This window comes from Alosa pseudoharengus, unplaced genomic scaffold, assembly GCF_046254945.1.
Source record: "Alosa pseudoharengus isolate Yale_2024_CS ecotype anadromous, Long Island Sound unplaced genomic scaffold, YU_APseudo_1.1 YU_APseudo_1.1_scf_18, whole genome shotgun sequence".
Lineage (NCBI taxonomy): Eukaryota > Metazoa > Chordata > Actinopteri > Clupeiformes > Clupeidae > Alosa > Alosa pseudoharengus.
This window is the reverse complement of record NW_027468650.1, coordinates 22,454,774-22,477,509: the sequence shown is the minus strand read 5'-3', so window position 1 is coordinate 22,477,509 and position 22,736 is coordinate 22,454,774. Positions and strand designations below refer to the sequence as shown.

The 22,736-nt window shown below is 43.1% G+C and overlaps 1 protein-coding gene across 1 annotated transcript; it reads right to left on the bottom strand.

Annotated features, from left to right (window-relative positions):
• Window positions 1-5,311: 5,311 nt before the first annotated feature.
• Window positions 5,312-21,548, bottom strand: vipr2 (vasoactive intestinal peptide receptor 2). Its single transcript, XM_076291315.1, has 11 exons — window positions 21,452-21,548; window positions 19,111-19,202; window positions 13,033-13,130; window positions 12,204-12,336; window positions 11,774-11,924; window positions 10,124-10,184; window positions 9,754-9,823; window positions 8,711-8,802; window positions 8,034-8,172; window positions 7,592-7,633; window positions 5,312-6,870 (listed from the first exon to the last, which is right to left on the bottom strand). Exons 1-11 carry the CDS (start codon window positions 21,546-21,548, stop codon window positions 6,697-6,699), a joined length of 1,149 nt encoding a protein of 382 aa, XP_076147430.1. The 3' UTR covers window positions 5,312-6,696.
• Between the last annotated feature and the right edge of the window lie 1,188 nt (window positions 21,549-22,736).

Here is a 22,736-nt window from a genome sequence, read left to right as displayed (position 1 = left end):
AGGAGGGGGGGTTCTCCAAGCCTGGCAGCTTTGCAGCTCACATTTCTCCCTTTCTCATGTCTCCAGCTTTTCGTCCTCACAGTCACACTGAGCGACATGAAAGGAGCTTTTCGATGACAGAACGAGATGCAGGCGGCGGACCTCTAGGGGGCCGCGGTGGCGAGGTTCTTTTTCACCGAAGCTCAGTTTGGTTTGGACGTGACCGGCAGGTCCGCATTCACATCTGTGCCCTGTGTCAGGCCCCAGCCTCCAGGCCAGGCTGGCAGAGAGAGCTGAGGACACATCAGGCCCACCAGGCTGGGGGCTACATGGAGGATTTCCACTGATGAGATGGGAGTCTGCCCCCCTAGGTCAACCCTTCTAGTCAATCCTGGGTAGTGGCTGTGTCTGTCCTCACATCAAAACCTCACTGAGCAGCACAGTCCTGACAAAGAGACAAACTGATGATTGGGGTTTTAGCACTTATCTTAAAGGGAACTGTGTGACTCCCTCATTACGTATAGCGATATTGTGTTAAAGAGCACAGTCTCTCCCAGCCACGAAATCAAGAGCAGGATTTTTCCTCTGATTCATGCCATTGAGGTATAGGGATTGGTAGGACTTGGTGGAAATCTCTCCAACAGTTTGTCACAAGCCACTGTGTGGATCTCAGATACATCTGGGGGTGACTGAGGAAACTGGGAGCTACTAGTCCTACCAGTGCTGAAGACGGCTCATTTAAAAGGAATATGAAGCAGTGTACTGGGGATGCACTCCACTCTCATTCAAACATTAGAACACATGTACGTGCAGCCCTGGTCACATTTGAGAGATACAAGATTGGCATGCATTTATTCAAAGCAAAACCCGGAATAATATAACCACGGACAAATCTCGGCATTCCCATGGGAACATTATAAATTGACAAAAAACAAAGGCTGTGCTTTAATTAGACCCTGACGCGTAGGAGTGAAACAGAGAGAAATATATCTGATCTTAATTGGCATGCCTGGAGCAACATTACTTTCTCCCGGGTGAATAAGGACAGCCTGGACTCCTCAATGACTCGAGGGCAAAGCTCACTCTGAGGTGCCAATGTCGAAAAAACAAATCAAGTTAAGCGCATTCTAATAATGAAACACTAATTTTGATCTCTTTCAAAAAAAGAGAGATGTAGAGTTTAGTGATAAATTATCTCAGTAATGCCTCTGAAAGAGACCCAGCACATCAGGAAAAGCATCTATCCTATAGTACTGACGAAGGAGTCCATCTCTGGCACACATGTCCATTCAGGTGTCCTCATTTGCAGATTTGCATCATGGGCCACTGTTCCTCCAGTGTCCTCAGCCAGCCATCTGCTCACAGAGGCTTTATGGCTTGACTGCTTTCCCTGACCCACCTACAAATGAACTTGACCAGGAACAAAGGAGAGATATAATTAAACGCCATGCATATGCCCTGCATGAATCTAACTTGCCATTCAAAAGACATGGATGGAACTTGGAATTATTCTTACATTCATGAATCCAATCTGGAAGAGCTGGGAGCGTACGGCACGATTTATTTTGTCCTTTCAGGTCTTCTGAAGTTTGTATTTTATACACACGTCATCATTTATTTAAGTCCACGTCTGAAACCTGAATGAAGCAGGGCACTCCGACAAGTGCTGTCTAGAAGCATGTTTATTGGGGGTGAATGTTGTCCTGTTCTTATTTTCTATTTTTGTGTGGGTATTTTTGACTACCCTCTTGGGGGAGTGGGAGTGTGCGGGGAGGACAGTGTGAGCGGCGAGTGCTCTCTCCCCCTCCTGGTTGGAACATTCATTATTCAAGGTGTGTAGAACTCCCATCTGCTGCCAGCGGGTCTGCTTTGGCCCAGTCCATCTGAGCCCGCCGGACCTCACACTTCGGCCCAAGCCACCCCAATCTCTCTCTCAGACACCAAACATGAAAAAGTATTTTCTGAATCAAACAGGCGGCTTTTTTTAAAACTTTGCCAATGGAAGTCTATTTGTTTTTTCTGTCACAGCACCCACCAATGCAGTTTTTCTAACGTTTCTCTTGGATAGTGAAACTGGCTCCTTTATCAGTGAGGGGTCTAATTGCCATTTTTCTCTTGGAAACTCACCTTGTATTGATTTCTCTGACCCAGACAGCGAGGAGAAAGCCCCTGTTGCCTGTCAATAAAAGCAGATGGACTTGATGTTGCTCTCACAACAGCAATGATAGCAAACAGCACCCATTATCCTGCAGTCACCGCAGGCTCTATTGATCACACTGGCCCTAACATGAACTGAAAGGCAGCGTGCTGTGAGTGGTAGGGCTTTAATGACCGTATTAGAGGAAGTGCTCGTTGCGATGTGCCAGCATGAGCAGGCTCTCTCTAAGTGAGGACTGCCAGGCGAAGTCACTCAGAACGGAGGTGATTCAGTTTCCATTGTCCTCCGCTGTGAATTGATGAGTAACAACAAACTGAAGACCTGGTAATTTTAGTGCTGGAGAAATGCATACAGGATGGTAAAACTCTGTAGGTACACCTGCCATCACTCATTTGGACAATAGATATACATAGAAAAATAAAGAAATATATAAAAGGGAAAGAACACAATTAACAACACTGAAATAGGGTCAAAGGGATTAAACTAGATGCAGCAATCCATGAAGCGGAGAAGGTCTGCATGTGTGTATGTATGTCTGGGGGGGTATCTCCTGCATAAGGTGCCACCACATCAAGTCCCCTGAGCCTCATCCCTCACTACACTCTCTCTCTCTCTCTCCTTCACTCACTTGCTCTTCCTCTCTGCCTGAATGACCACCCCTCGCTGTGTCCCACAGACGCCCTCACAGACGCCCTCCCTGTTCTCTCACCCCGTCACACAAGACAACTCCTGTCACGCCGAGGTACGAGTGCATCAGCCCAGACCCCCACACTCCTCCACATGGTGTCAACAACTTTTAAATGGGAGCAGAGGTTGAAAGTATCAGTCAGAGTCACTGAAGACTCTGCCACTATAGTCTCTGAACACAGCATCAACCTTCTGCTCACAACAAACATTTCAAATGAAACACAGGTAAGGCTATTCCAACCTGACAGTCAACAAAGTTTTTTTTTCTCCAAGCCTCAAACTTTCATTTTTATTAGGCCTACCCCTCAGTTTAAGACTGATTTCTGGACCTCTTTGTGGATGTGACACGTTGTTAAGGAAAGGAAATCACATTTCACAAAAAAAGGAAAATAGTCAGATTAATTTTGATTTGTTTGTCTGATTTGGAATATTTTCCACCCTATAAAGCAAATTGCGGTTAAATGTGATCATTTAGTCATACATTTTTTGTAGGCCTCTAATGTTTTCAGGACGGGTCAAATCCAGAGAATCTCCCTCTATACAGTGCTCTTTTCAGACAAATCTTGACAAAAATGATATGAAATTGACTGACACAAACCTTTCTGTTAATCTTTTAACTGGTCTATTCAGGAACTGTCAGACATATTGTTGCCTGTGCCAAGGAAAGAAATTATTCAAAGAGCATAAAGCTGGCCATCTGTCTCTCATTCTCATACACATGGTCAAGGGCAGTCCTGACGCATCTGTCAGCTCCGGTTAGCGTTAGCGCTCCCCTAGCATCTCTTCAATCAGCACAGGGCCTGAGGGGGGAAAGTTAGCAGCTAATTAAAAAGAAGTGCAGCATTTAGCCACGTTCAGCTAATAATTGGATCCTAATCTGAAAGCTCCCCGGCTAAACTTTGTCTACCGTGTGACATCACAGAGTGAGTCATGCGGACCCCTGGTCTACTGAACATTGAGCCCAAAACTGAACTCAGCCAAAGACATTGGCAAAAATACAGAAAGGAGACAAGGTGCTGTACTGGTCCAAAATCTCATCTCACAGTCTTGTACTGTAGGTCCTATTGCTTACATTCAAGTCAGGTAGCCCATGGACACGGTAAAAACAGACAGTATTGTCAGGTGTGTGTGTGTTTTCCCAGCACACAAGTAAACAACCATCAGCAGGGATGTTGCGTGCAGGCGAGCAGAAATTTACCTGCACTGTTTATTAAGGTGGAGCATCAAAGCAGCAGGGGAATTAACAGGCTTGAAACCTCCTCACATGAGTCCCTTAGTTTACTCTGTTGCTTAAATCCCCCCTGCCCGGCTGCACTGCCACTCTGAAGTACAAAGGAAGCATTGGGCAAAGCCATTCTCTGCCAAGAGACTTTCGTAAGCCTTCTTCTATGCCAGGTAGAATCCTTTTCCACAATCTGGGATGACATAAGGTCGTCGTCTGCTACTTGGTCTAAGAATAAAAGGGCCATAGTGAAGCACATCAAAGAAGTTTTCAATGCCCTGGGTACTGAAAGGGCAGCTGTTGCAGAGTTAAGCCATCACAATAGACCCTGACTGTCCTAAGGTTGCCACCTGGACAGCTGAAAGAGCCAACTGCCATCAGAAGAAATCTCCTTCATTCTGTGACAAGACATTTATACAGCATAGAAAAACAAAATAGGTTGTATTTTTTGTAGTTCATGTTGAGGCTTGTTGGTCAAAAAAGAGAACCGCTTAACTGCCACATGCAACTTGTGTTTGCTGGCCAGACAGAATCTGTGTGGTTATATCACGCAGTGATCCGCACTCTCAAGCAGTCAAGTCTGATGATAGATACAGAATGATATCTGAACTGTTTATTTTCTTATCATATCAGGGTATTAAGGTTGGTAAGCCTTCAAATATCCTGTATTCATAGTTAGAGAGCTGAAACTTTTTTTACTCTACTGAAGCACTGGCACATTGCCATGTGGTATTTTCTTTACGGAGACAGCAAGTAAAGCACATTGTCAAGAATAGAAGTATGCAAAAAGCTGAAAAATTATACACAGTAGTGCATGCGACAAAGCTGTGTGCATACTGTGTAGATGATACTGACTGGCATTAAATATGTTGGTTTGATTTGCGACACATAGACCATATTTGATCAGCCAACCTTCCAAAGGACAACTTCTGACAAGAACGCAGCCTTAAAACTTCCCCATCTTCATTTCACTGGCTGACTGATATCCAAGCCCTTCCTCATGCTGAATAAAATCCCTAACTGAACATGTCAAAAATGCTGACATATTAAAAAAATATATGCATAATGACAAACTGGCTTTTGAAGAGGATACAGGTCCCTTTCTAAGCCTGAGATTTTGTCACTGTATCAGTATCAGAAAAATACATTTGGTTTTGAGACCAAACAGACACAAAATGAATACATAATGAATCAACTTTTATTTCATGGTTTCCCTTATTTCTTTTTGCTAATATTAAAAAAAAAACATTATATGGCACAAAGATTCATTTAGATGATATTAAGACTGAACTTCATAACACTGTAACAAATAAACAATGCCAGAACTCCATGTTCCATGTAAAAGACCTTAGAGCAATAAACAAGCATCCTAGACAAGAAAATTTCCTACTGTATATACAACTCTGTACACACAATTACAATAATATCCTTTCTATATCCATCCTGTTTAATTAGAACAAAAAAATACACATGTACAAAAAAATGAAAAATACATTCACATGCTGTGAAACATTATCATCGACTAATGACATTCATTCTGTGCCCTCCATGAAGTCTTTTCCCAAGAACACTGAGTTTACAACAGCAACAAAATAGAGAGCAGAATTTGAAGTTAAACCTTAGCATGGCTTGCATTTTCAGTACACCTTTGAATAAAGGTCTACTCATATTGTGCTTTAATGTGGCATTTAGAAATTAAATCCACTTGAGTAGAAACTCATAAAAACACCAGCTTGTTTTTTTTGTAAGGAAAGGGGGCAAATTAGATAATAATGTAATGCTGATATATGGGAGAAAGAACTTAAAATTAAGTTAAATTTGCAGCGCTATCACTAACACTGTTAATGTATTTCTAATGATGACTCTGTAATGGTGTTTACATACAAGACCACACCTCAACAAAGTCTGAACAGAAGGGGCTCTCAGCATAACATAAAGGCATCACCTACACTACAATGCATTGTGTTAAATACTTTAGAGAAGTGTAGAATCATCACAAACACTGCAAGAATGTCATGGACCAGGCCCATGTCAAATACAATATAATGGGCCTATATATATATAACTGTTGACCTGTGGTGTTACATATATGTCGGTGTGTACAGTATAAGATGCATGAAATGTCTTCATCACCACATCTCCATTTGTTTTCTTTACATTCACATGTGTGAGTGAGCAATAAATGCCTCGCCCTTTTATTGTCAGACGCCCTTTCTTTAAGATTATCAGCACACTTGAATACCGTGGACTATTAACCCTAGTAAATGAGCTGCCTTGTCCCCTGTGTGACTTTTGTCTTTGATTTGAGCATATATCTGTGATATACAATGACGCAAACTTAATTTGAACCTAAATGCCACCAAGCATCAAGCCAGTATCAAAGAGGTACTAAAATAACCATATTAATCAGATCATCAAGCTTCAAGCACAAAGCTACTGTGACAAATACCACAGCAGTTGTGATGTAAAAGTTTGACATTTAAGCATAACCCAGAAGACAACGTTAAGACCAAATTCTGGGATTTGAAAATGAAAACAAAATTAATAGCACAAGAAGGACTTCACACTTTAGTCGGTTGTACCCCCCAGTAGAAAGGTCAGAGTCAAATCTCCAGGAGATGTCCGTCCCACTGATCCCCAAAAGTCCGGGTCACACCACGGTAGTCTCCGTCTGCAGGAAGGACTGAGCCCGGGTGTTGCGGCGGAACTGCAACACGTTGTCCATGCCGTTGCGGGAGATGGATGAGCTGTGCTGACGGTAGTCCTGGCCAACATAGCGCTTAAGGCACACGCTTCGCCACTTCCGCTTCACCTCGCTCTGGACCTGGGGCACGTGGACAGTAGGATACAAAACTCAAGAGTTGCCTGCAATGCTCAGCACTGTAGCCATGTCCTCCAGTTAGAATATAATGTGTTCAGATTTTATTCGGCCCTGAAGCAGATGGGCATTTCTGTATAATGAAGGTCCACAGGCAACAAAAAGAGCCTGTCAACTGATCTGAGGTCAACTCTGAGGATGACTGCTCTTGGTTCAATAAGACAGCGTAGGCCACAAATAATCATAATTCTGAAGAATTGTAGCTAGTATTGTTAGTTTCATTGCAACATTTAATGGCTTTTAACACTATGCACTGTTTTAAACTACATTTTAATCATCCATTCCTCATGTAACTGACATATTAAATCCAGTTATGGAGTTATGGAGCAGTGACGGAATGCTTATTATGTATGCTCACTTGGCATCTAGTTCTTTTGCTGTTGCTATGGGAACCCAGCAAACACTATTTAGCTTGTACAATCATTGCATTAGCATTTAAATAGTTTTAAAATATTTATGACAAGTACCTGGATGAAGTATCCTGACTTATGAGTGTATGGGTGTTAATTTTTAAATATAAACATGCCAATCCTGTGCTTTTAAAGGACTGAAGGTATTGTAATCGGGTCTGTCTGTCTGTTTGTCTGCCTGTCTGTATCTGTCTGTCTGTAGCCTAAGTCGAAATGTATGATGGCATAAAAGGAGCCTGGGTGGAGGAAGGGCTTACCTCACTGTTCAAAAAGCAGTACAGGGTGGCAACAACAAGGCCCTAGAGATAACAAAATCATTTATTACATTCATTCACAACAGAAGGATGACTGGATCTGGAAGATAAGATAAGAGTTTTTGTGAAGTTCATATTTACAAGTAGCCTAAGTGGATTCTTTTGCACACTCTACTGATCATTTCTAAGGGCTCTTCTTGGATCAGTTCAGTCATGCTGGTGGATATGGTTGGTAAGTAAGAGAGGGTCTCACATACTCCAATCCAATCATTAAAAGCCAAAGAGGGTTCAAAGGACTTGACTTATGTGGTAACACAGTAATGCTCCCAGATTCTCTGTAGCCTAATCTTTCTTTTTTGGGACTGAGTGCTGATAACATATCTTCTCACAACACACCACTCTGAAGTTTACTGCTAGGTGCAAGATTAGCAAGCTTTATCCTTACCTGAAATGATCCGACGCACAAGTCAAAAAATATTTTGTATTTTTCTATGGCTTCACTGTTCTTCTCCATGATGTACACAAACACTACGTAATGTACTCCAAATAAGGGAATCAACAAAAGTGTTGATTTTGCCAGCCTCCTGAGCAAAAAAAAAGATAATACAACAATGTAGACAGACTGCATGTTGCATGATGGATATTGAACCAGAACTTAATACAAAAAATAAGTCGAAATACATAAATATCCAAGATTGACTAATTGCCCAATCAAGCAATAACAAAAGGTGTAGAAGTAACATTTTCACTGTGTGAAATTACCCCATCTCATTTACTCTGCAAGAGCACAGAGAACAATAAACCAGATTGCACTCAAGCTGTTTAGATTAATAGTTTTCAAAGAACAGCACGCTCCCTCTGTCTAAGTCTGAATACATTCCTACCCATTTTGAGGCTTCCATGTCAATGAACAGACAAAAAATCATTTGGGAAATAGATCAGCCTAGAAACCAAAGTGCTCCATATGAATCAATGAATGACAACTGGCAGTTTCAGCTCTAGACTTTTGGCAGTTTCAGTTCATATGAGGGCACTCTGCACTAACTTCTATTGTTTAATAGCATGTCTGCGTGTTGTGTCAGTTTAGCACTATAATCAGACATGTAAATGTGAGGGACTAACTTGTACTGAGACTGATCAGTTCCTCCAACATCTGGGCATCTCAGCTTCTGCACCAAGATCCGTATGATGCTGATGAAGAGGATAAAATTGATCTAATAAAAGGAGAAAAAAGCACCATGTTTATCACAATATGTATCATTATTTTCCACAGGTGCCATAATACATACGCATAAATATATATTCCTGTAAACATACAAACAATTGGTTGTTGCTTTCATACTCTTTAAAAGCACTCCCTGCAGTTTGCACTATGATAGGGTTCAATCACACCATTATGTGTCTTGACTTTATCTGAATGGATTGATGCTCTGCTTTATCACGATTAAAGCTTCTGAGAAGGCTGGCGGGTCAAATGCAGGCGTAGGCATTAATTAAAGCTCGGGGAGATAACGGAAAACAGAGCGTCAGCTCGGAGGCTTTTTGTGGGGCAACACGGAGAGTCTCTCTCTAAAGTGGCCCACATGGAGCTCAGCTTGACACATACCCACCCACACACCTGCATTTATCATTGTTGTCTCATTTCTGAAAACACTATGAGCGTGGGGATGTGATCAGCTGCGCTTCTGACACTACTTTCATAGAGACCGTCTATTTGTGGGGTTGGGGGGGGGGACGAAGCTCATGTCAGTGGACAAGTGCTGAAGTGTTAAGCCCATTAACAGAAGCCAATGCATGGGGGTGCAAACAACCAAAAATGACAACCAAGAGCTTAGCTAGGTCATGTGATACCTTTCCCACTCATAAGCTTACAGTAATGTCCACCCTCGGACCTCAGCTGGTCTTGACAACAACATTATCCATCCATCCTCCAAACACCGACATTTCTGCCCATACAGTATGCAATGGCCGTGAGTACTGTATATCAACAGCAATCGATCACTTGACAAAAAAAACCTAAAAGATGAATTCACCTGCCCCGAAAACTGTTCTGGCAGGTTTATGCGAATGATAAACAGACATAGCACTCATTCCTCACACGAGGCATTCTGTTTAACAGTTTTGAGATTGGGGGACATAAACAAGGAGATATGGAGCACACTTACTATAACAGACGCCATAATGGGCCAGTTGATCACCCTCCAAGGGATGACGGAGTCATTCCATTCCCAGCACCTAACAGAAGGGGAAAATATGTCCAATATGAGAATAATCCTTTGTTCTTTCACATTGCTTGATTTTTGTTTGAGAAGTGTCTGTCAAGGGAGTACACTGTCTCCAGGACTTGCTGACACATTGGATCAGAGTGTCGAATAATACAACGTCCTAGATGATCACAAGAATGGTATGCATCATGCAATACATGGATCAAAGCAGAACAACTGTCCAACAAGATTTGTTCTCCCTTTGTCTGTTCCCTGGAGTACAAACAAGCAGCAAAATATGATGGCATAAATGCTGTGCTCAGATGCTCACCCTGTGTCCTCCAGGTAAACTCTGCTGATGATCCATGCTATCACAAACACTGTGGGGAACCCTGAGTAGAAGAGCGCCACATCAGAGAGATGACCCATCAACATACTGAGAAACAATGACACCATTACAGCAGAGGTTGTGATATCAGCAACAATGCCGCCATCGCAGAGAGCGGCATATCTCTTGTTTGCTAAATTTCAATGAAGAGCAAATGACTTCCTGCCCAGGCTCCTGAATAAAACATTTTACGGATTTAAGTGAGTGTGGACTTTTTTTGATCTTAGATTACTTTCTGTATATTGACTTTCTACACTACTTGCAGCCAAAGCTCCTACAAACTAAAACTAAAAGACTCACCACTTTTTGCTCCATTTTTGAAAATGTCATGGCAAAACCGATTTAGTTAACATTGAGAAAGTCCTCTGTACATCCCAACTAGAGCACTGTAATGGCACAGATAAGGGTGAGGTATGAAGTGGTTGGTTTAGCAGAGCGCTTCCTGAATGATGAAGTTGTCCAATACAGTGTCCAATTCACAGAAGTAAACTGTGATCATTTAAAGGATGGCTGTGGACACACACACACACACACACACACACACACACACACACACACACAGCTTTAAATAAAAACTGGCCCTTAAGTGTCGTCAAAAATAAACCTGGTGGGAAAACTGAGACAACTAAATGAGCGGGTCTTTTTATTATCACTGTCACCATGAAAGGGAATCTTAACGAGGTGTTGATTTGATGCTCCTGGTGAGCCAAAGTCCACCCCAGCCACAGCAACTCCAATAGAAGCACTAGGAGAGCACCCAAGACCCTCATTTCTCTCTTCCTCTGGGAAAAGTTTTTTTTCCAGGTTAGATCGACAGGGGAAATGCCCCAGTGTAAAAGTAAGTGGTTGCACGGTACATGGAAACAACAAGGATGAGAGCTGTGTGTTTCTTGTGTTCTCCTAAAGGACAACAATTCCCCAGTGTGGAGTGTAAAGCAGAATGTTATGCAGATAGCTCTGGCTTTGTAGAGAGATTAAATCTTATGTTGAAAAGACAGGGACACTAAGAGAGAGGGAGAGAGAGAAGTTTGTATTTGTGTGTGTGTGTGTATGTGTGTGTGTGTGTGTGTGTGTGTGTGTGTGTGTGTGTGTGTGTGTGTGTGTGTGTGTGTGTATGAGTGTGTGTGTGTGTGTACAACCAACAAAAGCCGCATTTGATTAATGCCATTTGATTGTTGCTCCTATCAGGATGAAAGAGAGAGAATGTGGAGGGATAGCCATCAGTGTGTGCTTCACAGCACTGGTAAACATTTTTTCATCTACACATCCAACGAGGTTAAAAGTCAATGCAAAACCTTTCCTGACAGGTTGCGTTGCCAAGTACTGATCTTGAGTGCTCTTATGACTGTAAGTGCTTTCAGTTGAGAGGTGAGGGGTTCAAAAAAAAAACATACTAAAGACGGAAAACAGATTCATGGCACATTCAGGAGCAGTCGCTCAGAGGAAGTGAAAGGAGTACTTTAGGAGATACAGCTCTGTGTTCCAGGCACAGGCCCAAAAACCTCTCCACCACATCCCATCTAACGCTCGTCACTGAGGACACAGCTCTTGGATGGATTGGCTGGAAGTAAAAGTGATTTGGGCCAGACCTACCCCATCCAATGAGGAGATAGACGATGAAGTGTCTGTTCTCGGAGAAGATGACCATGAGCAGGGTGTGAAGGTACAAGCCCTCCACCAGCAGCCAGAAGAAATTGGCCATTACGAAGTAATGGAAAAACACCAAGCTCACCTTGCACCCAATCTGCACAGATAATGGGGAAAGGGAGAGATGGGGCTGACTTGAGTCCTATCAACACACTGACAACTCATGTAAATACTTACTACTGAGCGGTACATACTCAATACAATGTTTCACTGAGAGAGAGGGAGATAAAGAGAGAGAGCGAGAGAGAGAGAGAGAGGGAGAGAGAGAGAGAGAGAGAGAGAGAAAGAGAGAGAATATCTGCTCCATGACCACCATGATCTGATTTTGTAACAGAGGCATGTGTAGTTGTTGCCTCTGCGGGTGTTGGGGACTTACAAAGGATGGTTGCTCTGAGCAGTTCTCGTCTTCTGTAAACAAAATGGTATCCTTGGTCAGCACTGCTATGGCTCTCAGAATGAAGGAGAGGAAGAGGTTCAGATGGATGTAGTTCCTTGTGCAGTGGAGCTTTCTATAGACACACACACACACACACACACACACACACACACATACTGTATGATGCAATCTGAGAAAACCCTTCACATGGTGCAATTTTACCAACTTATGATTCTGATACCATCCTAGCAACATCCAAGATTTTTGGAGGATGGTATCCTGGATTTTGCTAGGAGACCGAGTCCAGAATGTTGCTAGGATGGTATCAGAATCTTAAATTGGCACCATGTGAGGGGTTTTCCTAGATAGCATCACATATTTACAAACACACAGAACCACACACACACACAGACAACCACTCATCCACAAACATAATCATCTTGTTAATGAAAAATCCCCACACCATCTCAACCAAACAATCCTATCCTGGAGCTGCAGAGCAAAATTAATGAAATACATCATTCATCAAAACGGTTTGTTCATTTATGTGAACCCTACTGTAGCACAAGTGTCTGGCGAGATAAATATTACCAAAACAAGATAGTGATGTTTAATTCACTGTCACCAAGGATAAATAGTGGTGGGATGTGTGGGATATCCAAAAATACCAACAGGCACAGCAAGGCCAAGTATTTAATGATCGCCATTAATATCTGTCAAAGGCTCTTTTACTGTAACACTCCACAATGTGTCTGTGTTTGTGTGTGTGTGTGTGTGTGTGTGTGTGTCTGTGTGTGTACAGAAACCATCTTCTTGTCACCATTCTCACCGGAACAGACACAGGATGGCGCTGCCAGTGATGAGGGCGATGAGGGAGAGGCTGTGGCCCAGCGTGTAGAGCGTCTTCACCACCACATAAAACACCAGCTGTGCACATGCAAGGGACACAGAGCAGAGGCCATCACCGAGCACTCCCAATAGGAGCCCCAGAGCTCACATTCACATCTAGCCATTTACACATGCTGCTTTTAAATGAAAGCGTCCAATAGGCAGATTACGTCTCAGGATTTGTGCTTATAATAGGTCAGTTAACAACCTTGAAGGGTCTGACTGCATACTCGTGTCACAGTAACTTAATGCCTCTAAATATAGTATGCACATATACAGTAATGGTATCCTTTGGTTATTTTGTACTAAATTTCTCATGCTTTATTCAGAGGATGATCTACGGCTGTGAGGAAACCTATCTGATGGAGAGGCAACGTTAGGCCACACTTTAGTGCACTTTTATTATCTCTCTCCCCAGTTTTATATAACTCATCAATCAAGCACAGCCCTTAAACAGTTTGTTGTAAATAAACACACACACATGCACACATAGCTGCGTCTTAGCTAAAAGTCCCATAGACAGAGCTAAGTCTCTTCTGCGTAGCCAGATAACAATCTCTGAGCGACACTTGTGAAAAATTCCTCTCCTTACAGCAGGAATGAAGGAGAGTGGAGAGGGGGAGGGCGCAAGGGTTGTGTGTCTGTGTGTGTGTGTGTGTGTGTGTGTGTGTGGTGTGTGATGAAGCTGAGAAATGTGCATCCTTCATAAACAGCATTCTTTACCCCTGAGACCAAACCTGGCACGGCCGTGCGCCGGACAAATCCAGGGCCGCATGCTTCGAGCTCCGCCTCAGCTAAAGAGCGCAGCGCCTGACCGAGCCATTTGGCCGTCCAGCTGGGCGCACTCCAGATGGACATTTATTTGAATGTTGTTTCTCAGTGTGTGTGTGTGTGTGTGCGGATGTGTTACTCTGTGATACGTCTGTGATGCTTCCCAGACATCAAATGTTATGCCAAGAGCTGTAGGTGTCAGCTTGGGAGAGTTCTGAGAGAAGCAGATATTTGAGGCCCGATGGACCAATCTCATAAACATAGTAGCCAAAGGGCACCCTTTCTTATGAGCTTTGAGGTATTGGTATTTAGATGTAATATACCACAATCTACATCTAGAATCTTCATCTACAAAAACTGTCTTTTCCGGCCAGACAAAAACGCATTTCTCATTACCACATCTGTGCCGTCCACGAAGAATTCACTCGAAAAGGCATTGTTTACGGCCTAAAAGAATGCTTCATATTTGACACAGAGCAAGCCTTAAGGAAAATATAAAGCCGTGCTAACTGATGGAGATTTCAAACACGTATCATGGCTGTACTGTATGTCGTTTTCAGGTTCACCCAACAACACATCAGCATAAGACAGAAGCCAGCGCAACCCCCCCCCCCCACACACACACCAATTTAACAGACAGGAAGGATTGGAGGGGAAGAAGAATCATTTCCTTTTCCAGACACACACTTATACACTGGCAGACAAATATACGTGGAGCCTCTTTGGAATGTGCTTTCAGGGATGCCCATGGAAAATACCTGGAGAGCCTCACAGACCACAGAAGGTGACATTAAAACTGTTCTTAGAACAGTGGGCATTCAGCCGAGCCCTATTAAAAATCAAAGAAATGTAGTCATATTCTGACAAACTCATCAGCTGCTATACATCACGTTGGGTCATGTCCTGCTCAGTTTATAGTGCGAGGGCGGGTCGACCAAAACACTTTGGTGAACGCATTTCCTCCAAACCTAAGCAGCTGTAGTTTGACAGTAAACAGTACATCACCCGCTTCTCATAGGCATGTCTCCAAAGCTCAGATTCATACCACACATACTGAAACATGAGACCTCTTCTTTCAGACTCACAACACCCCAGACACACACACACACACACACACACACACACACACACAATCACAGCTTCAAATAAAAAATATGTCTCTTAACTGTCGTCAAATAAACCTAGTGGGAGTAAAATTGAGACATCTGAATATTTATTAACACAAGCAAGCCAACACACACTGAGCTGTTTTTTGCGATGTTACAAAAGCATTAGTCATAGAACTCATCTTCCTTTATCTGACTTCAATAAACTGCATAGTGCCCCTCTTCTGACCTGAAAGCTCATAACTCACGCTTCCTTAAAAGACCCTGGATTTTGTCACATAAAATAAATACAGCAAGGTTATATTATCAAAGTCTAGACTCATCCGTCCCCGGGCCCAGAAACACTGTCGACAAAGCAGGCAGGTCCTCACACAGTCAAACTCAGAGGTGGACGCAGTCGTTAAAAAAAGCAGGTTTCTGACTAGTCCGGTCCAATGCAAGGTCAGCCCACACATACAAGTCCCCCGGGAGGGGAATTTTGTGTCATCATCACCACTAATTCAAAGAGACAATTCCCGAACAGGCTTTTGTCGGGAATGACCTCAGCTACTGTTCGCCTTTCCCCTTCAGGAAATTGCTCAAATGTTTAATTTCCCCCCGCACACAGGTATGGAATGAAAAAACAACTGGCTGCCAGCTCTTTTGCAGATGAACATCAGAAAGTAACCTGGCGAGGGTCCCACAGTGGAGGCAGTGTTGTCTCTCTGTGATTAAGAGGTGAAAAGGCCACATGCTTATTAACCCATTTCTCTCTCCTAAAAACAACTCAGACCTTATTCCTATCCCTCTGAGGGACTGTTTGGTGGTCCACACCAAAAAAGCACAGAAGCACCCACAGAAGTAGGTTTGAAAGTTTGTCTGTGTGTGTATCTGTGTGTGTGTGTGTGTGTATCTGTGTGTGTGTGTGTGTGTGTGTGTGTGTGTGTGTGTGTGTGTGTGTCTGTGTGTCTGTGTGTGTGTGTCTGTGAGTGTGCCTGTGTGTGGAGGATATTTGAAAGTGACATCATATGATTCAGAATGTCGATATATACAGCAAGAAACATCCCCTGCCATACCTCACTCTCTCATATAACTGACAAAGTCAAACTACATCTATCACTACAGGAACACAAGCATAACGTTCTGTTGCAGAAAAAAATGGGACAAACTTTGCTCCTGGGTTCTCAGCTTCCTGTCAGACAGGCCTCAGGCGGTGAAAATTGGGAGCTGCAATCACTCTCAACACCAGTGCTCCCCAAGGATGTATAATGAGTCCCCTGCTTTACTCTCTATACACTCATGATTGCACAGCTATACACAGCTCCAAACATTGTAAAGCTTGCGGACGATACAGTGGTGATAGGACTCATCTCCAACAACAATGAGACTATCTGAATGACGTTGAGGTACTGATATCTTAGTGTAAGGAAAACAGCCTAGAACTGAATGTCTCTGAAGCCAAGCAATTACTGGTAGACTTCAAATGGGAGAAGCAGAGTACTACATTATGGACCCTTTCAACAAGGTAAACAAAAACAATGCTTGAACATTCTATTTGGGCCCCAATCTACTTCCTCTGCAACATATGGAATGTTAAAAAGGAAGTCTTGTGGGGCCAATTATGATGCTGATAATGAAAATTCCATGAAAGGGTCTATACGGGAAATCTATTGTGCCCCTGTAGAGAGAGTGGGCAGCTTCAGATACCTTGGTGTAACCATCTCTGAGGATCTTTTTGAGGATTTTCAAGGATCACACATCTCCAACCAACTGAAGCAAAAGCAAGACAGCGTTTGTATCACCTCAGAAGGCTGAAGAAATTCAGAATATCCACAGAGCTGCAGAAGACCTTCTAGTCTGCTACGATAGAGTCTGTTTTTTCTGGGAACAACAACTTGGTATGGAAATAGCAACTCTCAGGTTAAAATGGCCCTGCACAGAGTGATAAAATGTGCTGAGAGCATTGTCAGGACTAAACTACCTGGGTCACAGGACATTTTCACCTGGCGTTGCCAGTCAAGGGCAAAGAAAATCATAAAGGGCTGTCATTATCCTGCCTCCCTCAAAGCCAGAACTGAAAGATTAAGAAGGAGCTTCTTTCCCCAAGCCACATGAATGCATAACTGTCCCAGCACTTTTCCTTTTTTATAAACCCCTTAAAACATTTACTCATTTTTACTTATTTATTTTTCCCCCTGCTTTTTGTTACTGTGCAAATATGCAATTGACAAATAAATGCATTGAATCTCTTGAACTTTTACAAAGATATCGTAAACGTGCTAATTAGCCTACCAACCATTTCGTTAGAAAATTCTAAAACAACAATGTTTTTTAATACTTCAAAATAACATTTGATAACATTTTTCAGTAGCCATTGGTGTGTAGATTTAAACAAAATCTAGTTTGGTTACCGGGGCTTTTACTGCCTGAAATATCCGATTTTGTTTACCACGCTCAGAGTTTAGTGCTGGGCTGGTGGGTGCCTATTCCCAACCTTTCTCACTAAATAAGTCGAACACCTGTGATGTTAAGACAACAGTAGCAGGTACTGTATGCTCTAATATCCCTCATGGAAGTTTGAAGGCTACGATGAAAAGGGCAGTGGCTGAAATGACGAGCACAATGTTTCCACGCTACAGATCACCAATCTATACATTCTCGACATAGCATATGCTAATCTAGCCATTCCCCGATTTGACTTCTGCTAACAATGCCACTGACCCCGTTTGACTTATGCTAATGCAGTCACTGGTTGACTTCTGTGAGAGAAGAGTGATCAAATTAGTTCTCTGTTGGTGGAGACTAATCTTTTCATGCGATTAGAAATAACACAAGTCCATCATGTGTGTTAAGATCAAAGTGCTTAGGATGCAGAGAATCTCATTCATTCTCTGTCCAAACACACACACGCACACACACACCACCACCACCTCACAGGAACACATGGGTGTTTTCCCAGGTTCAGAGTTCAGATGTTCAGAGGTGTTTTCTGACTCTATAATATATCACTTATAAAAAGCATGCACCTCCATGCCAGTCTAGTGGCAGGGGTTTATGCCTCGGTGACTTCAAGGCAGCATGGCCAAAACCCACCAGAGGATGAAACTTCTAATTTCAGGGCCAAATGACATTTTTTGCCTAAAACTTGCGAATGCTGTAAGATAATCCACTGAAGTAGAGAACCTCTAAAAGTTAGAAGGAAGAATTTGAAACTTTGCAACTTTAGTCATTATTGGAAAAGTTCTTTCATTTAGGGCTCAGCAGGGTTTTTTTCTGCCTCCATGTCTGCAGGAAAAACTCACTTTTTTTACTGACTGTCCTTGTAACTCGAATTGCTCGCCTCATTGTCTTTCCTGCAGACACTGTGAGAGCCGGAGAGCCGAAGTCAAGACCAATTCTCACAGATGGAAGGCCTCTAAAAGGATCCCAATATTTAATGTGAGATCATTATCCCTGCATCGCATCTCTCCCCACCTCGTTATCCTTGTTTTCTCTCTCTCTTGTTCGCCCTCCCACTTTCTGTCTTCTTTCACCCATTCTCTCTGCTGCCCTCAAATAAACATGCACACACATACATGCACACACACACACACACATACACACACACACAAATACACAAACGTGCAGACATAAACACACACACACACACACACACACACACACTGACATCTGGAGAGAGACATAAGTTAAACATTTCCGTTGAACCCTCATGCCCCACCTCCCACCACAACCGCCACTCCTCATGTTCTGTTTCTCCCACTCTCCATCTCTCTCAAATAACAAACACCCCCATTCTAGAGCCAGCCGTGCAGATAGTGGCCCAGACCCAGCGTTCCCCAGCCCGGGGGCCCATCTGGCAGGCTGCGGCTAGAGGATGGAGGCGCGTGTGTCAGACAGACACCTGAGGCGCCGGTCGGAGCACGTGATTCACACCCATGACACACGAGATCATGAAGACAGGCCAGCCGTCACCACATCTATTCGTCCAAATCCCCTCCAGTCACTCTTGGTCTGTGACTTTAACACCTGGGACAAGCTCCCAGACAAGCCATACCTTTCTGTTCTTCAGTGCCTGGCCCTGTTCTCACAGAACAAACATGAAGCTAGGGGCTGAATTTGGATGCAAGGATTAGATGTATGATGTAATGTACCTGGGCTTTTACCTTGTTGGATCGTGGCTTGTCCCAGCAAACACTGTGGATGCCGGGGTAGACTTCTGACCATCCATCAGAAGAACAGTTCCTGCTGATGTTTCCTTAGATACATAGAAAAGACACACACACAGGCACAAGGTAAAGCAAGGATGTGAGTAACTTCTACAAGTTTTTCGAAAAAACTTTTACAACAAATTGATATCTGTGTAATAACCATAGGCCTAGAGAGACACAGTTGAAGGCCAACTTATCTTACAGTCCAACTTCTCTTACAATGGTGAATTCAAGATTTTGGTCATTTGGCTGTTAAAATAACATAACAATAACAAGTCTTGAACTACATGTGTTTAAAGGCAGTTTCCACACTGCTCCCAACTACATGTCCCAGTGCAAAAGAAAAGAAAGAATTAGAAATAATGGTCATGCTTCGCTCAGCCATCCTCTGATGAAACGCATAAACTCCCATGTATATTTCAGGGACAAGGGCTAATAGAGCTGAATCTTTAATGGTTGTGGCTTTTCCTGCTCTTCTAGGACCACCAATATTCTACATTCATCACGCGGGAGACAAAAGAGCATAGAGGACTCAGAAGCTGAGCAGCTTGAAAAGGACATGAGAAAGGGAAGAGCCAACATGCACTCTCTCTCCATCTCTCTCTCTCTCTCACACACACACATACACACACACGCACGCACGCACACACTCTCTCTCTTTCAAACAGAAATGTTCCCATGCACCTCAAAGACATACATACTACATACTATGTACAATCATATCCCACTGATGAAATAATTTTCAACTACTTCACATGCAATCTGAATAGGGGTCCTGATGACTAACCTAAAGCCTAAGGGAAGCTAGGTGCTATCTATTATCATCACATCTGCCTGCTGATCCAACACACATTAGCCCAGACATAATCTGAAACAGCATGGTGCTATCTTGATGAAAGCGCTGTCATTGATGCTTCGAGTGATTTGTGTTGTGGCGTCATAGTTGCTTTCTGTCGCCGTGGCAATGCAAGGACTGGCAGGCCTGCTCCGTCTTATCAGCCAGAACTCTTCCTATGTGAAGTGACACAGGCTGCCACGGCAACGTCGGACTCTCCGCCAGTCAGACCGTCCCTGTTTGTCTCCAGAGGCCACTGCACTTAGCACACAGGTGGAGATTGTGTCTCATATGTTGAGGCATTCTGAGAAAGAGCTGAGAGAAAATGTTTGAGGCAGATATCACTTCCCACATAGCTATGGCTCGACTTTACGAGTAACTGCCAAGCATGTCCCAGAGTACTACTGAAACGCGATAACAAAATATTACATTACAGTACAGTACAGTACAAACCGCCAGTATGATCTGTTGTTGTAGCTGTTCACATGGCAACAACTTCAACTGCATTATCTTAATTGATACATTAGGTAAGTAGTCGGTCCAGATGTTGTTTGCTAATTGGCCTAATTAACACTTGACTCTTCCAACAGGATGTGAGCCCGCTCAGCATGAGCTGGTCAGGAGCCATAAATAGAAAGGACGGGGGGAGGATGGGGAGAGGGGTGGGCGGGGGAGCGCAGGGGAGTAGAGGGGGGAATGGTGCAGTGGTTTGGATAGTTGGCTTGTGCTCACGGGTCAGTGAGCATAGTGTAGGAGAAGGGATGAGTTGTGATTCAGCCAAGTCTCTCATTCCACCGGCAGACCTCATCCCTCCCATGGACACACACACGCACACACGCTCACTCACACACACACTCACACACACAGTTTTGCCTGAGCTTGAAAACACATACTTTACATCTCCATGTAAATATTGTGCATTCTACTACAACATAGCCCACAGCCCCATACACCCATAAACCCCTCACACATTGCCCATAGCCCATATACCCCAAAGACACCAAATAGTGGTACTCAAAATAGAACGGTGATATTCTCAAGGTGAAACATGAATGATGATTAACACTGCAGTATTCAACAGAAACAAATGCACACTCATGCACATTTATGATGGCATTCCTTTGGCATCTCATGGGAAAATATTATATAAATGTATTTGTTCAAACAGCCATCAATTTTACTTTGTCTGTTCCAAGTACATTATAATAACAGCATTAATAATTAACAATGAGGCTGTGCATTCTGATGAAGATTTATGAGACAAAATGACAGCAAAGATTTATCCTCCAAATCCATATATGGAATTCAAACGCTGTGCGAGGTCAGCATGTGGCGGGCTCTGATTTGAAAAAGCTCTGAGGTCCATTCCTCACATCACTCGATGACGACTTTATCAGCAGCAGGGAGGTTTAAGAGGAGAGACAGAGAGAATGCAAAGAAGGACGGGGCAGGAGTGTGTACCGTTTGTGCCGAACAGGTTCCTGAGCACCTCTGGGCAGCTGATGGTGACCACTTCGTTGACCTGCGCGTGCTGCCAGCACGAGATGTTATCCCACATGCCCCGGCAACCTGAAGGAGAGCTCAGCCCACAGGGACAAACAATCAAACAACAGCATGGCCATTACAGTTCTAATCCACTGAATTAAACCTCATGGTTCCTGTAAAACATGCAATGAATTCATCAACATTTCTCAATAGATAGATAGATAGATAGATCGATAGATAGATAGATAGATAGATCGATACTGTATTGATCCCCAAGGGGAAATTCAAGGTCTCAGTAGCATACAGACATCACACACAACACGCACAACAGCAGAAAAAGTAATATAAGTATATAAATATAAAAAACTCTACTGCACAATAGAGACAGTAGAAGATAAAACAATTAGCCTGTTTTGGAAGTATGCAAAAGCAACTTGTGTTATGAAAATATGTGCAGGACATACTGTATTCACAAACTTGCAATTCCTACAACACACTCTAAAATGGAAAGACAAGCCCTAACTTTGGCAACAATATCGCCAGCTCTGCCAACTGAGCTATTGTTGATGTTTGTAAGTTTTGTATGCTTTTTGGGTAGTTACTTTGCTAGTTTCAAGGCCTGTGCACACCGCCAACGACAACTGTAACTATAACTGAAAAAAATACAATTTAAATAGCACTCTAGCTAATAAGAACCACAGTGCACACACATCGTAACAACAACAACATGAAGAAAGATATTGTTGGGGGTCACGTTCAGCGTGATTTTGTGAACGAGAGAAACACTGAAAGCCAATTAGAATCCAACAAATATTTGATATCACATTAATGAACATGAAGAATTTTCCTGAAAGGCTTTTCTTATCATTGGTCAGAATGGATGCTCATATCATAGTTACAGTAGTCTTCATAGTTATAGTTAGCAGTGTAGATGGGCCTTTGGACCAGTACTATAAACTATGTGCCAAACAGACGACCTTTCACTCTACTTTAATCAAGCAGAGTCGATTACAACAGGTTAGAGCAGGACACCTAACCAATGCAACCAACACTGTTTAATGGGCAGCACTGCTCTCAGGGACCCACTAGGGATACACTGTCCAGCCCAAAGGTCATTTCACCTGAAGCAAGCAGCTGGACACCTTTAATTGCCATACACCTGGTGAACCTCCTCAGCCTCTGTCATCCTGGGAATAGGCCTGGGAAGAGCTTGCCTTATTACAAAATGTACAGTACTGTATACGGTATATGGATGGACACT